The following is a 24,003-nucleotide window of genomic DNA, read 5'->3' on the forward strand; positions in this document are numbered from 1 at the left end:
TTGTAATGTCCTCTTTACAGTGCATCGATTTAATAATGGCAGGAAGTGGCATCGGAGACTTACTGTCCACAACATTTGCTGAAAACAGTTTCGATAAAGTTTGGAGTCAGCATGCGTACACTTGAGCAGTAACAACGCATGCACTGTTTCATACGGTATTGTCACGTTAAATCTTTCAGAAGACCGAGTTCAAAGGAGATGAAATGAAAATAACTTAGAAACTGTTGCTTCCCCATTACAGACCATCAGTATTCAAATGTCATTAAAATGAAGATTACATAAATACGATAACCGAGTTCGAAAATGTGATTTACAGCATTGAGGCAAAGGAGAAACAGCTACATTACAGGTTAAATATTATCACACGGTTACACAAAACAGTTCATTGAGGCATAGCGTACTAAGAACTGGAATCTGCATTTAAACACCATTAAGAAAATGCTACTATACTTTCCACGCTGCCAGTCATTTCCTGTACACTAAAAGTACTCACCTTTACTTACAAGAGACGCTCACAATGGAAGACCGAACGGATGCCGCTGAATTCGACAAATTTACAACTGAAGGCTATTTCACCATCAGACAAAGTGATTATTTTTGGCATGGTGTATGGTCTGATATGACAACAGAACAAACTTTAATGAAGACAATGAAAAACGGGTGGCTTTCAGACTTTGGTTTTCAGATTCTGTGCTCACTCAGTGGACATCACGGATGGCATCCTACGGGGCGTTTGATCAAAAAACTGAAGAATTCTGTGATACACCATCAGGAACGAGTGAGCAGCATGTGGATTTAAGAACTTCGCACAGAGATAGAAATGCAGCAGACAGTGCCAAACTGAATAATTGGCTCCAGCTAGCACTATTGTATAGGGGGGCGCAGACATCTACATCCACAATCTGCAAACCACTATGAAGAGCACGGCAGAGGGTACATCCCACCTGCCAGTTATCAGGATTCCTTCCTAAGCCACTCACATATGGAGCACGGAAAGAATGACTGTTTGAATGCCTCCGTGCATGATGCAATAATTCTAATCTTGTTCTCATGATGCCTATGTGAGCTATACCTTGGGGGATGTAGTATATTCCTTCAGCCATCATATTAAAACAGTTCTTAAAATTTTGTTATCTGCCAGTTCAGTTTCTTCAGCATCTCTGTGACACTTTCCCACAGGTCAAACAAACTTGTGACCATTCACGCCATCCTTCTCTGTATACATTCATTCAATATCCCTTGCTAGTCCTGTTTGGTATGGATCCCACAAGTGATTTGTAAGCAATTTCCTTTGTAGACCGACTGCACTTCCCCAGTATTCTACTAATTAACCGAAGCCTACCAACTGCTGTATCTATAGCGGTACTTCGCAAATCGCACTCGAGTGCCCGGCAGAGGGTTCATCGAACCATCTTCACAATAATTCTCTATTATTCCAATCTCGAACATCGCGCAGAGAAAATGAACACCTATGCGAGCTCTGATTTCTCTTATTTTATTATGACGATTGTTTCTCCCTATGCGGGTCAGCGTCAACAAAATATTTTTGCATTTGGAGGAGAAAGTTGGCGATTGAAATTTTGTGAGAAGATCGTACCACAATGAAAAACAGCTTTGTTTTAATCACGTCTACCCCAAATCCTGTATCGTGTCAGTGACACTCTCTCCCCTATTTCACGATAATACAAGATGTGCTGCTCTTCTTTGAACTTTCTTGATGTACTCTGTTAATCCTATCTGGCAAGGATCCCACACAGCAAAGCAGTACGAGTGAGCATAGAGTAGGCAGTCTCTCTAGTAGATTTGTTACATATTCTAAATGTTCTGCCAATGAAACACAGTCTTCGGTTTGCCTTCCCCACAACATTTTCTGTATGTTCTTTCCAATTTAAGTTGTTTGTAATTTTAATTCCTAGGCATTTGGTTGAATTCGCAGCCTTCCGATTTGACAGCTTTATTGTGTAACCGAAGTTTGACGGATTCCTTTTAGCTCTCACGTGGATGACCTCACATTCTTCGTTACTTAGGGGCAATTGCCAATTTTCGCACAATTCAGATATCTTTTCTAAATCATTTTACAATTTGTTTTGCTTTTCTGATGACTTTACTAGATGATAAATTACAGCATCACCTGCAAAATAAAAACTTATGACGTCTGCTCAGATTGTCTCCTAAATCATTTTTATAGATAAGGAACAGCAGAGGACCTATAACACTACCTTGGGGAACGCCACAAATCACTTCTGTTTTACTCTACAACTTTCCATCAATTATTACACTCTGTGACCTCTCTGACAGGAAATCACGAATCCAGTCACATAACTGAAACGATATTCCATAAGTATGCGTTTTCACTACAAGCCACTTGACTAGTGCCGTGTAAAAAGCCTTATGGAAATCTAAAAATACAGAATCAATTTGAAAAACCTTGGCAATAGCACTCAACTCTTCATGTGTGTATTTGAAAAACCTTGGCAATAGCACTCAACTCTTCATGTGTGTATAGAACTAGTTGTGTTTCACAATAATTATGTTTTCTAAATCTGTGTTGACTGTGTGTCAATAGACTGTTTTCTTCAAGGTAATTCATAATGTTTGAACACACTATATGCTACAAAATCCTGCTGCATAATGGCATTAAATATATGGGCCTGTAATTTAGTGGATTACTCCTGCTGCCTTTCTTTACATACAATTGTGCCTATGTGATTATTCCATTTCATAGCCCCGCAAAGTTTTACACCCAGACATTTGTACGAGTTGGCCAATTCCAACACTGACTCACTGATATTGTAGTCATCAGATATTACAATTTTTCATATTATGAAGTGCACAGTTGTACGTTTCTGAACATTTAAAGCAAGCTGCCAATCTTTGCACAACTTTGAAATCCTATCAAGATCTGACTGAATATTTATGCAGATAGTACTTCATTATAGACAGCTGCAAACAGTCTGAGGTTGCTATTAACATTGTGTACAAGGTCATTAATACACAGCATGAATAGCAGGGATACCAACATAATTCCCTGGGGAACACCTGAAGTTACTTCTATAACTGACAATGACTCTCCATCCAATATAACATGCTGTGTCCTCCCTACCAAAAACTCCCGAGTCCAGTCACAAATTTTACTTCATATCCCATACGATAGTCCTTTCGACAATAAGCATAGGTGTGGTACCGAATCAACCACTTTTCAGAAATCGAGAAATACTGGACATACATGATTGCCACGATTCAAAACTTTCCGTATGTCGCGTGAGAAAAGTGTGAAATAAGTTTCACAGGATCGTTGCCTTCGTAATCTGTGCCAGTTGTCATGGAAGAGGTCATTGTGTTTGACATACATTATTATGTTAGCACTCAACTCTTCATGTGTCGTAAGATTCTACAACAAATATATGTCAAAGACACTGGCTGGTAGTTTTGTCGATCACTTCTACCACCCTTCCTGCAGATGGGTGTGACCTGTGCTTTTTCCAAGAACTGGGCACGGTTTTCTGTTTGAGGGATCTGTGATGGATTATAGTTAGAAGAGGAGCTAACTTAGTTGGGAATTCAGGGTAGAAGCCGATAGGGACTCCATCGGGTGCTGGAGCTTTGCTGATGTTCAACAATTTCAGCTGTTTCTCAACGCCACTGACACTAATACTGATTCCACCTTTCTTTTCAGTGGTACAAGGATTAAATTGAGGCAATTCTCCTGGGTTTTCCTGTGGCAAGGAACATTTGAAAGCAGAGTTAAGGATTTCAGCTTTTTCTTTGTCCCCTCAATTTCAGTTCCCATCTTATTTGCTAGAGACTGGTCACTAACAGAATAACTCAATACTTCTGCTTTTCAGTGGGTGATCTCTATTACTCCTATAGATATTTAGTCTATCTCTCTCTCTCTCTCTCTCTCTCTCTCTCTCTCTCTCTCTCTTTCTCTCACTTACACACACACACACACACACACACACACACACACACACACACAAACACACACACACACAGTTGGGGTGGGGGATTACACACAAAGAAGGTATAGATCAGTTGTCAATGTAACTTCATACACATATGCATTATCGGTGGGCATGTAAATGAGTACACATGCAATTCCCTGTAACAGGTAGAATGGCCATTAGAGTGCATTAACATCGTTTGCATTTAGTGTTGTTTCCACGCCCAGTAGGCTTACGCAACGCACACGAACAGTGTCAGATGTCGAGTGCTCACTGTCGAGGGCACAGCCACATACTCTAGTGAGACAGCATTATCACCACCTGACAGATTTTGAAAGGTGCTCACTGTACGTCTCCATCTGGCTGGCTGGTCGAATAGTTTAGTATACAGATGTGTGTCGCATAGGGATTTGAAAATGGTCCGATGGCGACAACAGAGGATTACCACGTCGTCCACCCGGCACACCAAAAACCCTTGACACTTGCCACCGAGAATGAGTAATCGATTCCCTGCAAAATTCTTTGTCATCCCAAAACCACTGGTCGGAGACTAGATGCAGCCGGACTACGGAATTATTATTTCACGTGTAGGCTGCTCTTAACTCTACAACACAAATGACTGCATTTGGAGGCGCTTCGTGACCGGGAACCACAGATTGCTGCTAGTCGGTGGTGTCACACTGGGTGCACCGACCAGTCGGGATTCTGCATTACCCCAGAGGACTGCTGCCGGTGAGTACGGCAGTGACCTGGGGAGAGGTCTCAGTCTTCCTGTGTTTCAGAGAGGCACGACAGTGCTACTCCTGCCACAATGCTGATGGCACAAATGGTACGTCACGAACATCCTGTGAACTAAGGTGTTACCTCTCGTGAAGCAGTATTGTGGGGCCTTTTTTAAACAGGACAATGTTTGTCCACACAGGGCATTAGTCCCTACGAAATGTCTGCACGATGTCGAGGTATTGCCTCGGCAGCCGGGAAGAGTCCCAAATCTGGCGAGCCCGGATATCGTTTCTGCCCTAGTGCCTAAAATGGAATACAAAAAATGCACACAGGGGACCAACAAACCGAGCGAGGTAGTCAAAAGCAATGGGACTGAGGATTGTCCACAATGAGATAAAGACATCGAATACCACTGGGGACTGGAAAGTGCCAGAAGGCACAGTGCAGGAGACTGACACTATTTTGGGGTTTGTGTCAGTTCACCCTTCCCAGATGCCAGCAGAGAAACTTTGCCTTATTTTTCTGTCTCCAGCTCATATCCAACCAGCTGAGAACTCCAGAAAAGTTTCAAGGATTCTGAACTCGATTTCAGCATGCCATCTTGGTCCATTATACACTAGCTCTGGCCTACCGTACTGGAAAATTAAAGTTGGAAGAAGAAAATCCTGAATAGTCCTCACTATGCCCACTAAAATGGTTCGTATCGTGATAGTAACAAAATAATATATTTGAAGATAAACATATTACAAGATGAAATACACAAACAACCGCTGATTATAGAATTACAAAGCAAATACGTGTAAGTTTGTACGAGCTCACAAAAAACATTATTCGACAGTTTCTTGATTATTTTAATGTAACTTATTGTAACTGATGTTTTTAAACACCCTGCAACGCTGTCTTTAATGATTTAAATCATAAAACTGTATACCAGTTACATTTTTCATGCATAGTGCAATGCATTTCAGAAATCTATTCCACTTACCAAAGTACAACTATTTGCCAAATAGTTTACCACATGAAACTTACTGACAGATTAAAGCTGTGTCCTGGAACAAGACTCGAACTCGGGACCTTTGTCTTTTGCGGGCAAGTGCTCTGTTGACAGAGCTACCCAAACACAGCTCTTGATCCCTCCTCACAGCGTTACTTTCACCAGCATCTCTTGCTGTATCTTAAGAACTTCACAGAAGTTCTCCTGGAAAAACACGCAGGAGCAGCACTACTGGACGAAAGGATACTGTGGAGATATCGCTTAGCCGTGGCCAGGGGGATGTTTCCAGAGTGAATCTTTCACTCTGCAGCAGACTGTGTGCCGATATGAAATTCCCTCGCAGATTAAAACTTTGTACCTGACTGAGCTTCAAACAATGGATCTTTGCCTTTTGCGGGCAAGTGCTCTGCAGACAGAGCTATGCAAATATGACTGGCAACCCATCCTCGTAGCTTCACTTACGCCGGAACCACATCTCCTGGCTTCCACACTTTGGTAGAGCAGTTTTCCCAGTAAAGGCAAAGTTCTCAAGTTCGAGTCTGTCACACAATTTTAAACTGCCATTAAGTTTCATTAGGTAAACTTTTTGGCAAATAATAGTATTTGGTAAAGGAAACAGATTTCTGAAACACAAGTGTGCTGTTCTTGACAAATGTCACTGGTGCAGTATATTATTATTTATATTTGGGAATATTAGTTGTGAAGGTAGGATTAATGGAGAAGCTAAACAAAATTATACACATTTCAACATAAATTCATCTAGACCTATGTTATTTTGTCAAAAACTGACATTTCGAGCCTCTGGCTGTGTACAAAATATAGACTGAATCTTACATAGAAGATAACAGCGACCAGCCACTTTTTACAATGCTAATTATTTAATTAAATAGTGCCATTACCGTTTTGGAACATTATAGGTCCATCTTCAAGTGGCTAGTTCATTTTAAGATACATTTTACATTAGCTTTCACATTTTTGTTTACCGAATAATGAAATTTCCTTGGGGGTGGTAGTGCGGTTGAAAAATCTGCGGCACCACCAGCCCAAGGAAATTTCATCATTTGGGAAAACAAAAAGTAAGCCAGCCTGCACCACCAAATACTTCTGTGCTTTTAATACTGAAGTCAAAACGGGCACTCTTGTACACTGGCAAACTAGAACATCAAAACCTCCTCCTGTAGCGGGGCATCTCTGGAGGTTTCGACGTTCTAGTTTTCCAGTGTACAAGAGTGTGAATACAATTGACTTTAATGCTGGTGATTCTGGTGTTGGTAGCACTGCTCAAGAAGAGTTACTGCATGGCCCTATAACATTTGTTTGCGCCCGTTTTGACTTCAGTATTAAAAGTACAGAAGTATTTGGTGGTGCAGGCTGGCTTACTGTTGCGCTTGTTCGTACCGGTGATGCTAAAAAGCCTGGCCTTTAGTCATTTGTTGAGAGGGACATTACTGCATTTCGTACATGGAATATTTATGAGGTACCTAATAAGTCATATGGTACTTCATGGTTCAAAAATTCGCTACAGATCAGTCTGTTTTGGCAGCAATGATCTCGAGAGGAGAGGTGGCAGATGGCAGGGGGGGGGGGGAAGGGGGGGGTGCGTCCATTATCGCACATTAATCGTAGAATAATAGTGACTGCCACTGCATAGTACTTATTTCTTTGCATTATTATGGTGAAACTAGAGACGGTAATATGTAGGATAAGTTACTTTTTCTTTAATGTGAGTTAAATAAAGTAATCTTCATTCAAGTGTTTGCATACATCCCCTCAATCATCAAACGGTAGTTACTCAAGTTACATGGGCAGAAACTGAAAGCAGTACGTGACTTACATTAATGCTAACTTACTATAAGTTACCTTGCCTTTGTAAATTAGCTAATATTTGTAACAATTCTTAATTCCACACAATATGATGCATTATTGGAAATATGCGACTAATCTTCGGGAACTGGTTCCAACGTGAATTTCATCTACACTTACCTATAATGAACGTAATGTACTCCAGGAGGAATCATCTTCACACCCAAAAATTTATTTCCAGTATTCCATGATTTTAAATCGATACCGAATTCGGTCCCTGGAGGAAGATCACGAATTATAATAATTGCTCCTTCCACTAGCAGCCGTTTTGCTAGATCCTGGTCGATATCTAATGGTTGATCTGCCATTTTGCTCAAATTATACACATGTATGGTTTCATAAGGCCCTATCTCCAATTGCTCTAACCAGTTTCATATTATAATGTAATTCTGTACTACTGTCTTCTTCTTGCGACTTCAAAACATTAAAGTAAACAATACTTTCCGCTTCCCAGCACTGATTATAAACACTCCAGAGATTATAGATTTCCCCCAGGCCCCAATGCTGCACTGTGCTGTATCTTTGTAGCTGAATTCAATAGAGTTGAGCATCGTCAGTATCCATGGAGGTATACGTCCATGTCAGAATCTCCCAAAGACCTTGTATCTCAATAGTCAGACTTAGACCCTACCTTTATTCTTACAAAAATTAGTTATCTACTGAGACAGAATATTAGTTTTGTCATACTTAACCTTTTATAAGAAACAGGATATCAAGATTATTTAAAAAGATCTGAATCTGCACATGTGCCCAAGCGTTTTTAATGTTCTTTTGATTCTTATTTCACAGTTTTTAAATTAAATACAGCAATATACAAACCCGACCACAATATAATTTTGATATCTTGTCATCATAGTACTGATGTCCTTGCTTTCAATTTGACCCCCAACTAATAAAAATCTTTGGCCGTAATTTGAAATCTAAGTATTCGTATCTTTGGTAGCGTCGCGTAGGTAGACGTATAGGAAGTTTTGTGCTTTTGTTTCCTGAGAGAAACGTTAGTTAGTAGCAATATGATTGTCCCTGGAAATACTATTAAGTTAGTAGACGTTGGCACCTCCATTGCAGTTTTGCCCGAAGCCGAATCACAGTCACCAGTTGTGAAAGCTGTGAGGAATATAAAGAAGAAAAATGCCGGGGCTTTTATACGACTGCAGGTAAGCGTGATTACTGGTTGTGCAACAATTTTTTTAGTCTAACTGCTTACCCCTAGTTCATGTTTATATTAATGTTTTAGCCGACTACATCTCAGACCGACAAAACAAACACACAGAAAGAATCTGGAAATGCAACCTCTGGGAGGGGTGTTGTGTACCTCAGCCACATACCAGATGGCTTTTATGAAGATGAAATGCGCCAATATTTTAGTCAGTTTGGACGTGTTACCAGAGTAAAGTTAGCACGTAGTAGAAAGGTAAGTTTATATACGAGGATCTTTTTTCTTTCCTTGATGCAGGTATCTTCTGGGCATGACGTGCAACAAAAAGTAATATTTCTTCTTTGTGAAGTGGTTATTATTTCCACGATGTCATTGCTAGAGGGCAAATGGAAAAGATACTGTCTTTTGTGGGCCCAAGTACGCCCATAGAGAGAACACGGGTGTTAATCTGTAAGTAAACTTTTTTTTTTACATGCACAGAGTGCTATTTGCTATAAGACATGAGGGAGATGATATGTTCTATTTTTTATGTGGTGTGCTGGTGTGCCTTTCAGTGTCACTGACCTAATCTTATACAGGTCTTCCAAGTACTTCTTGTCTGTGTGTTTATATCTTAGGAGCACATGAAGACGACTGTCAGTTGTCGAAATATTTAGCTCAAAATGAAATCAGCTCTTCTAGAAAACCGAAAACAAATCCTCTACAACTATACTCGGCAGAAGACACATCCTATTTTACCAGTTAGGGTTTCTTCTTGTTGCATTCATGTATGGAGTGTGGGAAGAATGAGTGTTTGAATGCCTCTGTGCATGCCGTAATTATTCTAATGATCCCTATGTGAATGATAATTAGGGGATTGTAGTATATTCCTAGACTCATCATTTTAAGCCAGTTCTTGAACCTTTGTTCGTAGGCTTTCTTGGGACGGTTTACATCTCTCTTCAAGAGTCTTCCAGTTCAGTTCCTTCAGTATCTCTGTGGCACTCTCCTACAGATCAAACAAACCTGTGACCATTCATGCTGCCCTTTGTATACATTGTATATCCCCTGTTAGTCTTGTTTTGTATGGGTCCCACACACTTGAGCCATATTCTAGGATAGATCACATGATGTTTGTGTCGTTGTTTCATCGTATGGTGTTTGACTTTCTGGGTGCTGAATGGCAACATTATCAGTGAGCTTATGCCTGCAGCTCTTATTGTGAGCAGATTCCATCATATATGGAAGAATGGTTCACGTACAGCAAGGATTATGCAGCATATACCTAGATTTGAACGCAGCAGATAAGTTATCTGCTGATATGTTCTTCATTACAGTTAACTTAATTTTGGACCAGATTAAGTTATTTGTTAATTGTTTTACATTTATTACTTTTACCTTCTTCAAATAACTTACATGAATGCCGCTGGGTGACTTAACGTACCATGTATGTAACACTAGGTACTGTCGTGAGCAAAATATAATTTCTAATGGAAAAAATTAAAAGTTTTTGTACTAAATGAAATGAATTAAACATGAGCTCAAATAAGAAACTATTTGGTGTGATAAACAGCACAACGTTTGACAAACTGTCCCACATTCCATTTCTTGCACCAGGTACATGTTAATGTCATACAGATTACTCCAGCACACTTTCTTTCGGGCTGCTGTATTTTCACAATCAGATGGTTCATTTCACCAGTGTAGAGCTAATTTGCTATAGTACAGGCGTTGTTCACCACGTCCTTCCTCCTCACGTACGCCTGCACATCTTCTCTTTGAAAATTTATGAGAGACACTGTATTTCCATTTTTGTAGTAGAGTATCCAGGCATTGTGCAGTTATATCCAATAACCAACTGAAAAGAGGCCAGCACCATTTTCTGTTATGGATATTTATCCCGTGCTTATTTGCATTTTGATTCATTTGATTAGTTCCACCTGTGTGCTGAAATTCTGTCAGAATGATGGGTCGAGGAACTACAATTAAGAAAACTGCTGTCGGTGTACATGTTAAAGTGGAAAAAAGGCTTTTCTTCCCGAGCTATGACTTTCTTCTTAAGGGAGGAGGGAGAGATTTTGAGAAATGTTAGTAAGGAGAGGCAGTATAGTCAGACCACAGAATGAGATAGACCTACCAGTTGCATGGATGAGAAGAGGCAGATATGGGGGAGGCAAGCAGAGAGAGTAGGTCCATTTTATATGCTGCCTGCTTCAGAGGATGTAAAAATGTTGTACTATTTTCAGAACTTCCCCCTTAGCTTTTAAAATAGTGCTGAAGACAGACCAAATTAAGTGTTGGATAAAACAGGCTCACACTTCAAGGATACAAGTTAGAAAACTAAACATCAGTTATCCTAGGTTTTGTGTTTAAGCCCAGGCTACCTCATAATGTTAAGAGATGGTCTCCTATTTTTGTCATAATCTCCCATTTGTGATTTCCTATTGTTGTATTAATTTCTTCTATTTGTCTTAACAGACTGGCAGAAGTAGAGGATATGCATTCATCGAATTTCAGTACGCTGAAGTAGCCAAGGTTGTTGCTGAGACCATGAACAATTACTTGTTATACAACAGACTTCTCAAAGGTTTGTATTAAATAAGTTTGTATTAAATAATTGTGTTGTCAGAATTTGGCTTTGTTATTACATAATGTCTGGGTTATGTTAAATTACATCCACTGCTGCTGTATTGCGCAATATATGTGGCTCACATAACCGCCAACTGTTGCATTGGTATACAATTACACTTTACGTACTATATTGGAGCCGTGAAAAATTACAACTGCCTTTTCCTCTCGAACAGTGTGAATAATATAACAGGCTTTCTGGTTACAATGCACCAACATGTGAAAATATCAGTGTTGCCGAATGTGTAACCAATAAGCTTGCTGAATAAGAATACCGTGTGGGTGCTTGCACCAGTCCATTACGGGCTGATCCTATCTCATCACATCTGTGAAAGCAGCAATGTCATATACCGGCTGTTCTGCAATCACTGCACAGCGTTTTATCTGCGGATCATCAACCGTCTGTTTGCCAGAATGAACCTCTGCTAACGCACTGTTCCCACATCCTCTACCCGACCGTCCCCACCCTCCCCCACCTCCCTCCCGTACGGTCACCTACTGGAAACACGGCAACTTCTTTCCTCTTACTCTGTCTTGCTCTTTAAGAAATGCACTTCCGTGATGACCTCTCTCCAACAATTTGTGATTCTGTTCTGACGGAACCGTGCTGGCCCCTAGATAGCAATCTGGTTTGCATTTATATCACTGGTGACTGGATCCCCCTTCGTACCAGCCCGGAAGCAATAGTGGTGTGTGAGTGCGAATGACCCCAGCAATCACCATTTGCAATGTCTGCCTCCCTCCAGGTAGGCCACTTCCTTATGTCGAACTGCCTACCTCAATCCAGCAACTCCCGCACCTCCTCCTCGGAAACTTTAATGCACACCACACTCTGTATGGGAGTGCCACTTCGATGGGTAGGGGTCTCCTAATAGACCGACTTACTACAGACTTTGATTTGTGTCTCCCTCGATAACAGTTCCCCTACCAACTTCAGTGCCACTCGTGGCACCTTTTCTGCTATCGATCTCTCTCTCTCTCTCTCTCTCTCTCTCTCTCTCTCTCTCTCTCTCTCTCTCTCTCTCTCTCTCTCTCTCTCTCTCTTCCCATGCTCTCGTGGCTTCACTAAATTGTCATTGTGACAGTGACCACTTTCTGGTGACTACAGTGTCCCTGCCTGCGAGGCAGACGGGCCCCCACGTCTGACATTCTGCAGAACCAGTTGGCCTTTGGATATGTCTGCTGTGCTCTTCAACACCTCTCTCTCAGATTGCACTAATGTGGTCACGCAAAAGCCTCAGACACTATTCCTCGTGCCTCTGCTTATCCCCCATCTACAGGTGCCCCTCGTGGTGGACAGAGGACATAGCAGTCACTATCCGGGACTGCTGACAGGCGCTGCAACGATTTGACACCCTTCGCAGACCAATCGTATTGATTTTAAGCTTGTCCTTGCTACGATTTGCTGCTTTGTTAAGTAGAGTAAAAAGGAATGCTGGAGGCACTGTTTCCTCCCTGGGGTCTGATACCTCCTCATTGCAGGTGTGGTCCAAACTCCGTACCGTTCTGGACTGCCAGCATCTGTCAACTGTCAGGGTCTTATCCTGCAGGGGTCTCTGTGTATTTATCCGTCAGTCCCGTAAAGGCATTTCCCATTTACGATTGTTATAGTCTGCCACCTCACTTAGTGTCAACTTTTGTACAATATGTGATCCATATTTAGCTTTTTCTGTTGCCATAGAATATATCCAGAGGTCATTTTGGGATTAAGGGATGTTATAGTTTTATAGCAAGAAGGTAGAAATGCTGTATTTTTGTGTGTTATGACCCTTAAAGCCAAATTGGATGAATGTTTATCACTGATGCCCAAGAGATAACTTATGAGCATATCAAAGTTAACACTAGTAATAGTAAGAGAAAATACAGTGTTACTACAAGCTTCACTGAGTTTGAAATGTGTGAATGTCGATAGCTGAAGTAACGGAACACGGATTGGTTTACCAGAAAAGTGCTATTTTGTGTGCAGGACAGAGTATGGAAAAACCTTTTCCTCGGAAGCTACTAAAATTTATATCCACGCAAATCCGTATTATTCCTTTTCTGTTCAGATTTGTGCATTTGGTTGAATCTGTCAGTATTGTAAAGATATCACATACAGTGTAGGGTGTAAATTTGAAACACGAGGTTTGTAAGTGATACTGCTCGGTCAGACGAGAATCTTACGGTGCGCGCGCACGGACTCGAATTTTCGTAGTGTCTGATGCGAACGGAAGTGTCGAAGGTTATGTGCAGGTAGTCAGAATGCTTAGTAAATATTAACACCCCCATTTGGCATGCAGTGATGTCATTTTTTGCAGCAAACTCAAAGCCTAAACAAAGTGGAAGGAAAGGAGATGGAGTATTCGAGCCCTTGCATCTTGAAATCGTGAGCAAATCATTTTGAGCAATTAACTTACTTTTGTACCATGTATTTCTTACTAGAGGATTGTACGAGACATCTGACTCTGCACTTCTGCTCGGCTCTCGAGTCTAGTTAACTTTAATCCTACTTGTCTAATCCTTACTGTTTTCCACGTCATCTTAAAAATTAAAGAAAATTTTCTGATAACTGAAATATATTACTTTACAGCAAGTTACATGGACAAGCAGTATCCTGCAGCATTTTGGAACCAACAATCTTGTGGGCCTCAAAATTGTCCACTCGCAAGAAATCGACGAATAGAAATAAAACGAAAAAATGCGATTCTGAATCCTGCGAAGGAACTGGCACAGCAGGGGAGGAGGCGGAGGCAGCTGGCAAAGACTCTGAATCGCCTGAGGGATGCTGGAGTGGATCATACTCTTGAGGTACAGTGTGGATTATATGCTCCAGGTACAGCACTCGGTCTGATGTGCTGTTGTGCAATTGTGGCCATTGTTATTACTGGTCTTTCCTCTGAGACAACTTACTTACCGTATTCGAGCCTCGATATCCCTGTGCAGTGTTTACTCCCCCACATTTCCTCCATTACCAAACTGAAATTTCCTCGATGGCACAGTTTATCTCCTCTCGACGATCCTTTGCTTTGGCAGAGTTGTGCCCCAAATTACTTTTCTCTCCATTTGGACCGATACCTCTTTACTAGTTACTCGAACTACCCGTAAAGTCTGTTGAGGTAGCAACCGTCAACACCTTCACGCATATGCCGTAAGTACAATCTCACTTAACTTTTCGCCAGGCGTCCGATACGGCTCACGTCGGGTACAGCAGGCGCAGTAAGGCAGCGGATGACCGTAGGCAGCCGTGTCCGGAACTGGCAGCAACGAGCCTAGTCACAGGCGACAGGAAGTGCTCTCCACCGAGCTGTCCTGTACACGTGGTCGGTTCCCGCTCCACTGTGAGCACACTCTGGTCTCGGGTAATATCGAACGCCGACTGTCACGTCCCGGCGAGAGCCTCCAGTTAACTCCTCCGGCAGAAATAAGGCAGCCGAGACTCGGTACACGCCACGAGCAAAGATGAGAGCACGAAGGCGAGGTACTCGCAAATACGCTGGCGCGCCACCGAAACGCCACGGCTTTTTTGGTGTCGCATTTCCTACTCTAAAACCCGATTAAATTAGGCTTCGTTCCACTACCCACATTTCACTTTTGTTTGTGTTCGTCTCTGATCCACTCTTTTTGCTGTCTCTGGCCGAATGTCATCAGCAAACCTTCACCTTCTTATTACACCTCCTCGAACTGTGGTGGCCTTTACAGATTTCTCCTCAGTTTCCTTTAGTGCTTGCACAGGTACAGATTGGACGACATAGAGGGTAGGCTGTGACACAGTCTCATTCCCTTCTGTGAACTACCTCTCCATTTCTTCTCATTTGTGCACAGGTTGAAGATAACTTTCACATCCTGTATTTTAGTTCTGATGACCACAGTTTCAGAAATTTTATTCCAGTCAAAATTGAACATCCCCCAGGTTGGCTTCTACCAGTCATTCATTATGTGAAAAATTTGTCATTATTTTGCAACCGTGAATTTTAAAACCGAAGGTTTGGTAATATTCTCAAGACAGCACCTGCTTCTGTGGAATTTGAATTACGTCACTCTTCTCGAGGTCTGAGGGTATTTCTCCTGTCTCGCATATCGGGTGGAATAATTTTGTTATAACTGGCTCTCCAGGGGACCTGTCGAATTGTGTAGGAATGCCATCTGCTCCGGGTGTCTCCTGTGTACTCGCATCTTGTAGTGTCACATCCCCATTTCCTCTTCTTTTCCCATAATACCAACAGCAAGTTTCTTTCCTTAGTATAGCCCCTCTATATATTCCTTTCAGCCTTCTTCTGAGATTGGTACTGGCTTGCCATTTGGGTCTTGACATTCACATAACTGTTTCTCTTTTATACAAAGCTTTCTGTAATTTTTTTATAGGTGGCATTTTTTCCCATAGTCACGTGTATTTTACAGCTTTGCATTTCTCCTCAGCCATTCGTTCTGTGCCATTTTGCCTTCTCTGTCAACCTTTTTTTTTTTTAATGTGTGTATTCCCATTTGTCACATTTCCTGTGTGTTCCATGTCTGAAAATCACCCTTTGTGGTGCATGCAATGCTGCCAAGTCTGATTTGTCCCTGATATGGAATGTTTTACCCTGGAAAACAAGATCCGAGTGGCATATTTGTGGCACTGTTGTAACTTCTCTGTGCACAGCTGTGGCATACATAGTAGTTGGAAATGTGTGTGTCTCCTCCAAGCCAGCAGCACATTGCCTTAAATAATGCTTTCTCAAGCATTGTTTACATTCGTTTGGGTACTGCACCAGAGAAAATAAGCATCACTGGCTTGCTCTTGGCACATGAACTTGCAGGTATTAACTAACCTAAAAATGTACCACATCTAATAGCAAACAACGGAAACTTCAGGTTGGAATCTCAACAAAGTAAGGAAAAGGCAGGTTAGTACTTAGTGTAAAGATGACACATTAAGTTGCAGACAGGTGCAATTGTGGCATTCTGGCCCGAGAGGTAGTGATACGAGCCGTGGGGAGGACATTTATAAATGGGCATTTGCCCAAAGCACTTTCAAATGCCCAAAATGTGGGAATTTATATAAAAAAAAGTACATTTTGAAGATTTTACTGCCAAAAATGTATAATTTACCAATTAAAAGGGAGGAATGGGACGATACTGCAGATATTAAAAAGTTGGTAAACGTTTACACTAGCCTTTATTACAAGGAATGAAAGGAAACGAGAGATGATTTTTTTTTTCCCTAGCATTTCAACTTTCTGCACCAAAGATGGAGGTGCTAACAGCTGCTTACCATTTACAATGTGTGGCCGAAAGCTTATGTGTAAGTGTGTTTTAATTGTATCTCTCTGGAGCTTAACATGTCACCTTTACATAAATAGCAATCTGTCTTTCCTTCCATTGTTGCTGCTACTACTATCATTAGTCTGCAAATAAAGGAAATGCTCATGTAATGTTGTTCAGTAAACTGCCATCAGTCACCAATAGAAATACCTGCTCTTTCATCGATTACACCTGGTCGGAAGAGTCATTTTATGGATATGTTGTTAATTACTTCCATAGTTTGTCATTACTGTCTTTTTTTCCATCAAATGTATATCATTTCTGATTTCAGGTAAAAGATCAAGTAGAGCTGTCTACAAGAGGAAAAAAAATTGGTGGTGCAAAAAATACAAAGCAAGAGAAACAGGCATCCGAAGAAAGTGTGAAGGTGGAAGAGGACTCTAGGAACAGCCAGCCAGTGCTGCTAGTGGATGAGAGTGATGACGAAATTGAATTCAACGTGCCATCTTTTGTTATCAGGAAAACCTTGAAGAGGCGGAGCAGTAGTCCGGCATTGGAGCAGTCTCCCAAAGTAAAGCGGGGCAAGCATGTTAAGAGTGAGCCACTGACATCACCAACTCAGGAAGCTCTCAGTTCTCCAGAAAAACAGAATGGAGAGGCAAGTTCCAGATCTAACCACAAAAGTAGAAAGAGTGGTAGAGTCAGTGTTATTCCGAAGCACATCAGCTCTGGGTTTCACGTAACTATTACTCCGGGGAAGTCCAAGCAGAATAAATTGGCCAGCAAGGAGAACCGAGAGAGCCAGTCACCTGTGCAATCTGAGGAATCGCCAAAACAATTGGGCACACCGAAAGCAGTTGATGCCGAATCTCCGAGATTGTCCAAGTCGGTCGAATCTTCCACAAATAAAAAGATTAGAAACAGTAGACTCTCCACCGAGAATAAGATCGATGGATCCTCAGAAAATACTGAAATACCAAAGGTACACAGACGGAGCACAGAGACGCCAGAAATTTTGGACGGTGTTACGCCCACTCCCGTTGCAGATAGTGCTGTTAGAAAAGTGTCCCCTAAAGCAGTCAAAACCCCAAAGCAGATGAAAAATAATCCACACACTATCGAGAAAAGAAAAACACCTAAGTTGATGGACGTTCGCGGCAGTGTTGCATCAGGGCCTGAGAAAACTGTTTTACTCAAAAGTAATGGGAAGAGAATTTCTCCAAAAGCAACACCAAATGTGCACTGCCCAGTACAAAAACTTAACTCTGTTGACAGGAGTCCCTCAAAAACACCAGTTGGGCGGAAGTCTTTACCGTTGTCAAAACCTAATTTGGAAGACAAGAAACGCACAGGACTGAAGACTCCACTGAAAACTCCAATAGGCAGGAAGAGCCAAAACTGGACTGCCTCAAGCGGCCCAAACCGTTCACCAAATTTAATGCAGAAACTTGGTTCAGAAGACAAGAAACGTACAGGACTGAAGACTCCACTGAAAACTCCAGTAGGCAGGAAGAGCCAAAACTGGACTGCCACAAGTGGCCCAAAACGTTCACCAAAATTAATGCAGCAACTTGGTTCGGAAGACAAGAAACGCACAGGACTAAAGACACCTTCGAAAACTCCAATAGGCAGGAAGAGCCAAAACTGGACTGCTGCAAGCAGCCCGAAGCGTTCACCACTGTCCCATAGCACCGCCTTGAAAAAGCACGACAGTGCTAGTCCAAAAGCTTCGAAACCTGCAAGAAAGAGCTTAAAGTTAAATAAGTAGATGTGTTGAAAAAAGGACTCCTGTATTGGGAGAGAACCCAGAGGCCATAACAACATTGTCAGAATGAGATTTTTCACTGTATCATGTATTTGACTACACCTGGAGTGTAATGCACATTTGTTAGTTTCTAAAATGAACAAAAGAGAATTATTCGACAGTTACGGTGCGATTCGTCGATTCTTTTCGTATGTGTTGCCAGCGTGGAATCAGTTTGTTCCTTAGTTTTTGTAGAGTACTTATTAATAGTTGTTTTTATTTGGCATATCAGTACAACTGTCTTTGGTTTCTTTCCCAGACTGAGGATAAATAATGTGAATTTTTCCTCAGTATCTTAATGATATTCTTTTTTATCTGCACTTAACACTACCTATGGCTAATGCGAAATATGTACTGTAGATATATTTTTAGAAAGCCTATACAATATTTACTGATGTTTAAGTGTGCTATGTTTTATCACTTGGTGGTGCAATACTGATTTTTTTAAATAAGAAAATTGTTTCTCAGCCAGTGGCAGCTTATTTGCCACTGAATCATTGTAAAGCCTCAGCTGTAATTGTTTTGATTTTTATTTTGCATAGAATAAATTGTCTGATATATTTATTTTAAAATGTTAAGTCTCTTGTTTGCAAGTGAACATATGTTGGTAATTATCAATTTCACCTGAATATAGATTTTCTTAGACTTTTAAAATGCAATAAGAAAATGATATTGTAATGTGACTGGTCAAATTTTTGAGTCATTTGAAGGATAAATTGTAATGATGATTGATTTGTAATGAGAGAGGAAATACACTGTAGCTAAAATAATCCAAGTATTTCTTGAGGCTTTAATAATAAGTCCTTAATAATTACATTGGAAATTACTTTTAATATACACACACATACAAAAAGTATCTCATTAGATATTACCTAATAAGTATAGTGTATTGCCCTGAAGCCGAGCGTATCATCCCGATCAGTGTGCTCTACCGCAGGGTTGTCAACTTCCCTCTCGGCATCAGTTCACAGGTGACCATTTGTTTGGGTTTACAACTGACTGGTAGTTGTACCCGTGTAAAACTTTGCAGAAGATTTATGTAGTCAGACAGGTGTATGACATAACTTATCTTCAGATGAAGCCTGTGACAAGACTGCCATATGGATGCAGTAGGGCTGGGAAGAATTGTTGTGGATGGAATGTACTCATTTCCAGGTAATTAAGTCCTACTGTAAGGTATGGTGAAGTTGTTCCAGTCAGGGGTGAGAGGGGGAGGTTTGCCCTGCAATTGGATATGACTGTCTGTGAAAGCATACCAAGTGATTGATTGTGCACGGGTGCTATCCTAATTTCACTGCCGAACTCGTGTGTCTTAAGTTCCGACAATATAATGAAAATGATAGGTTGATTTGCAGGCAGGCACAACAAGACTACTAATCCAGAATTTTCCATTGTTTGTTCCTACAATATGCAATTTTATAAGTATTTCACTTAGAATGAGTAGTCTCTTCCCACTTGTACTAAAATTCATTCACAGTATGGAAGTCTGGTGGCGTCTTATAGACACGTGCCAGCTTGTTACGGTAGACTCTGAATCACATAGCAGCTTTAGATCAGGCCACTGGCAGAAGTGAGAAAGCAATAAGAGTTAGAAAAAGGAGTCTCAGACACACTGGGGATCGAACTCCAGACATCTGCCTCGTGCACTGTCACTGAGCTATGGTATCTCTCACCGATCGGATACATCTGACATTCTGGCCACATTTGCAGTGGAATTTCTTCGGCTGTAAATGTTTACAGTGAGTGGCTACACCTGAAAATTGATATGTCGAGCCCGGACAACTAATAAATGAATGAAAGGTGGGCAGGAGATAAACTGCAGTCAGCAACCAAATGGGAAAGTACCTGCAGTGTCAGTTGCTGGCAGACTTCTGCAAAGTGCGGCACGTTACGAACTCCTTTGAGGACGGGGCGCGTGCTGCGGATGTGTACGAGGTTAAGTTTTTATGGGCAGTGTCTAAATAGTGGAAGAAATGTCACTGAAATATTACAACTGTCCAACAGCATGAAGAGTCAGAGGCTGTGCTGGCAACTCGATACCCGATTGTCGGCAGCAGAAACTTCAGCTGTGTGTCTGACAACTGCCACTGTAATGGCACACGCTCCACCACTGGAAACGAGTCTACTTGACAGTTTTAAATGTGGGTTCTACAATGTATACCTGTAAGAGCTATGAGAACTCTGTCATCTTTGTTACCACGAAACACGTCCCTTCTATTGCCATCTGTTTGCTACTGTGAATGACGTACAGAATACAGTACACACACAAGTATATATTCCTCTATTATTGTCCATGGATACAGCATGCATGAACACCTGTAAATCGTACTCAGTTCTGGGTAAGTGCACCACATACATTAGTCCTTATGGAACCAGTTTGTGAAATGCTTTTACACTGTAGCTTTTATGTTTGTTCTTACCAGCATAATGAAAGTGTTATTCTAGACCCTGGAACTAGTAGAGTACGGTACATAGAATTTCAGCATCTATCAAGATTTTTCATCCTGTAGTCTACGTGACCTTGTGTGAACAATTAATGTAGCCATATTGTGTGCCCTTTGCCCACAAGATTGCTAGAATGCAGTTCTGTCAATCACTGTTGCAAAGATGTGCTGAAGATAAACTTTCCACGACAAGACACGTTTCACCGACAAAGCTGGTTTTACACTAGATAGGATTGTCAATTTTCAGAAACGCGGTGTGTGTGGGCTGATGCAAATCATCCTGCAGTTGAAGCAGCAAGGTGTCTGTGCCAATTCTCAGTTGATGTACAGGTAGGAATTATTGACGATAAGCTATTAGGAGCTTACATTCTACCGTACATGCTGATGGGTCCTGTATCCAGTATTGCCAGTTCCTATCAAACAGCTCGCTTGTCCCAGTATACGAAATTTCATTCAGACAACTGGAGATGTAATTTGTGCATGATGAAGCACCAGTCCATTATTTCAGAAATGCCCGAGAACATCTCACAGTACCCGAGCCATGTTAATGATGTACACACATTACAGGAACGTGTCATTAGTATCTGCCAGCACAGCTGTGAGCAAACTAGTTTTTCACTGTGTGTGTGACTGCCTCAGATGGACAGAAGAACATCAAATATGCTAGGGTGGCCAGAGATGGTTGTCGTGTGTGTGTGTGTGTGTGTGTGTGTGTGTGTGTGTGTGTGTTTCTACTTTAGGTCTTCGGGAGGTCAGATGTTGGACACCAATTTAGTGTCTTATTATAGCAATGATTCACAAATGCAGGTCATATGTAACAGCAAGCAGGTAACATTATAATCTCTGCTGTTTCACAGTAATAAAATGTGTTCTCATTTGTTTACACCATTCTGTAGCTCTTCTTAATAGCAAAGATCATGCAGCAGACATTTCATAGTAGCGAAGATGAAGATGACCATGTACCCACATCTCTTAAGGTATGCACTTCACTGCAGATTTTTTCATGGATTTGGTCCATGCTACCACATCTAAAAATGTGGAATACTTCTAATACCCTGTATAAACTGTTCAGATGAGTACCAAGGTAGTCCCTCAAACTAGGCTACCACAGGATCTCCCCCCCCCCCCCCCCCCCCTTACAAGGCTTGTTCAAACTGAGTAAAATGCGTCACCTCTAATGATCATTATATTGACAAGAGATTTGAATTTTCTTTGCTGCACATTATGGGTCCATCTCTACATGTTATTCAAGATTTTGTAGCAGAATCTTTGTGGTCTTTTCTTTTTTCCTCCTCCATACACTTTGCCACCACAAGTTGGTGTGGTATGCTCTGTATCCATTACATCTGAGATTCCATTGTATCGCAGTTTGAGGATACGACGAATTATTTTATCTACTAGTAATACTAGTGACGAATATAACTGATACTGTGACTAGTCACAACAAATACGATGACAACAGGATTATCTGCTTTCTCTTAACTTCACGACATTGCGTCACCAACTTCCAAATTAAATCTGTAACTTGTATAATTTTACTTTTAAACAAGCAAACAGAAAAATCAGGATGGAATAAAGACAAGGGGGATAAATTGCTACTCGCCATTACAAAGGGGTCATTGAGTTGCAGGCAGGCACCACACAGACTGCTATGCACGTGAACTTCTGCCAAAGGCCTCCTTCTAAAGTAGAAAACGCACACACATGACCAATGTCTCTGGCCACCCTGGCATATTCATTAACCCAACTGTCCACAGATTAAGTCTCCCATCAGGCGCAGTTGTGCACAGTCCGGCCTCTGTAACCAGAGGTCGTGTGTGTTTTCTGTTTTAGAACAAGGCATTCTGTCAGAAAGCTCAGATGTATAGCAGTCTCTCTATTGTGCTGTCTGTGACTCGACGTTCCTTCTGTACGGTGACTTTTATCTTTACACATTTACGTATATGTGGTGCTCGGTGGAGAGAACTTGTGGTACCGCTATCATTCTGTATTCCATTTGCAAATGGCACGTGGGAAGAGCAACTGTCATTAAGCGTCTAGACAAGCTCCAGTCTCTTATTTTGCAAAGCAAATGTTGCTCACCTCTTCTTGTAGTATTGACATTACAGCTCTTTGTGATGCAGTCTTCCTCACTAAACAGACCTGTGATGAAACACTGCTTCTCTGTCAATCTTCTCAATCTTGTATCAATCCTACCCAGACTTGAGGAACAATATTCTTAAGGGAGTCAGAAGAGGACCCCCTCTGATGCGTTACATTCTCCAACGAATGTGTCCTTCAATTAGTTTTATGTGGTTATTCCACTTGTAGTGGCTCCACACACTTCTAGATATATCGCAGTATCACGTAATTGGACAGTAATGCATGTTCCCCTTACTTACGCATTGATAGACACTCGGAGCTTTAACTCGTTTCCTTCCTACTTACCTTCCGATCTGTTGCAAAACAGTTAGTCATCTTTCCAATAGTTAACAAAAATATCCCCTGTAAGGCAACTCGAATTGCGGGAAAAATTTTCCGAGTCGCAAAACAGTTCCTCAGCTGAAACACGAGCTTTTCCTGGCATATAAGATATTTACGGGAATGCAGTTGACAACTGGCGATATTTTGACAGGTGCAGACCTTGTCTTCTAGGCACAAACACTGCACAGAAATGCTGTGCAAGGGATTTTGAAACTTCTGTTTGGAGAACATATCTGGACACACAATTCATATACACTGTAAACACTAGCACCACCGCATAACCAAAGATAACTGATGTCAGAAATTATCAATGGTGAATATTAATTACCAACAGGTAAGGCATCATTAGCTCTGTCATGCCAGAAAGGATGATCACGGTTTGCAGAAGGCAGTTGTCATTTGTATTCCTTGCAGTTGTGACAAGTCCGTTAAGACCACAGAGGACCAGTGTTCTGTGCATAAGTGACTGACACACACACTGAAGCTGAGCAAAGTTGCTACTGCAAAACATTGTCGTGGCACCAGTCACCGTACGGAATGCGACACCAGAGAGAGAGACTGGCATGCATTTCCAGCTGTTGGGATAGTGTTATTAAGGAAGCAGTTGGAAATTAAATTAGCAAGTGAACTTGCAGAGATGGAGGTTTTTGTATACATTCTGTGCTCCCGACTTTGCGAAAAACAGAGGTACAGACTTAATGCTACCTCACCTGTCTGTCGTTAATATTCGTTATCAGTCATTTCTGGCATCGATTATCTTTTGGTGTGTGGTGGTGCTAGTG

The 24,003-nt window shown here is 41.4% G+C and overlaps 2 protein-coding genes across 2 annotated transcripts in view; one reads left to right on the plus strand and one right to left on the minus strand.

Annotated features, from left to right (window-relative positions):
• Positions 1-8,085, minus strand: part of LOC126428278 (protein AAR2 homolog) — a 119,224-nt gene extending 111,139 nt beyond the window's left edge. The window contains exon 1 of the mRNA XM_050090190.1: positions 7,645-8,085. Within this exon, the coding sequence (XP_049946147.1) occupies positions 7,645-7,832 (188 nt within the window). The 5' untranslated portion in view covers positions 7,833-8,085. The remainder of the gene's footprint in view (positions 1-7,644) is intronic.
• A 357-nt stretch (positions 8,086-8,442) lies between these two features.
• Positions 8,443-18,886, plus strand: LOC126428253 (myb-like protein V). Its single transcript, XM_050090167.1, has 5 exons — positions 8,443-8,681; positions 8,762-8,938; positions 11,141-11,249; positions 13,860-14,077; positions 16,842-18,886. The coding sequence occupies exons 1-5, from the start codon at positions 8,538-8,540 to the stop codon at positions 18,276-18,278; spliced, it is 2,085 nt and encodes a 694-aa protein (XP_049946124.1). The 5' UTR covers positions 8,443-8,537; the 3' UTR covers positions 18,279-18,886.
• The last annotated feature ends 5,117 nt before the right edge of the window (positions 18,887-24,003 follow it).

Source organism: Schistocerca serialis, chromosome 12, assembly GCF_023864345.2.
Source record: "Schistocerca serialis cubense isolate TAMUIC-IGC-003099 chromosome 12, iqSchSeri2.2, whole genome shotgun sequence".
NCBI lineage: Eukaryota > Metazoa > Arthropoda > Insecta > Orthoptera > Acrididae > Schistocerca > Schistocerca serialis.

Coding starts and splice junctions, on each gene's coding strand:
- LOC126428253 (XM_050090167.1), top strand. CDS start 8,538: ATGATTGTCCCTGGAAATACTATTAAGTTAGTAGACGTTGGCACCTCC. Junction 8,939..11,140: donor AGTTAGCACGTAGTAGAAAG/GTAAGTTTATAT, acceptor TTGTCTTAACAG/ACTGGCAGAAGTAGAGGATA. Junction 14,078..16,841: donor GAGTGGATCATACTCTTGAG/GTACAGTGTGGA, acceptor TTCTGATTTCAG/GTAAAAGATCAAGTAGAGCT.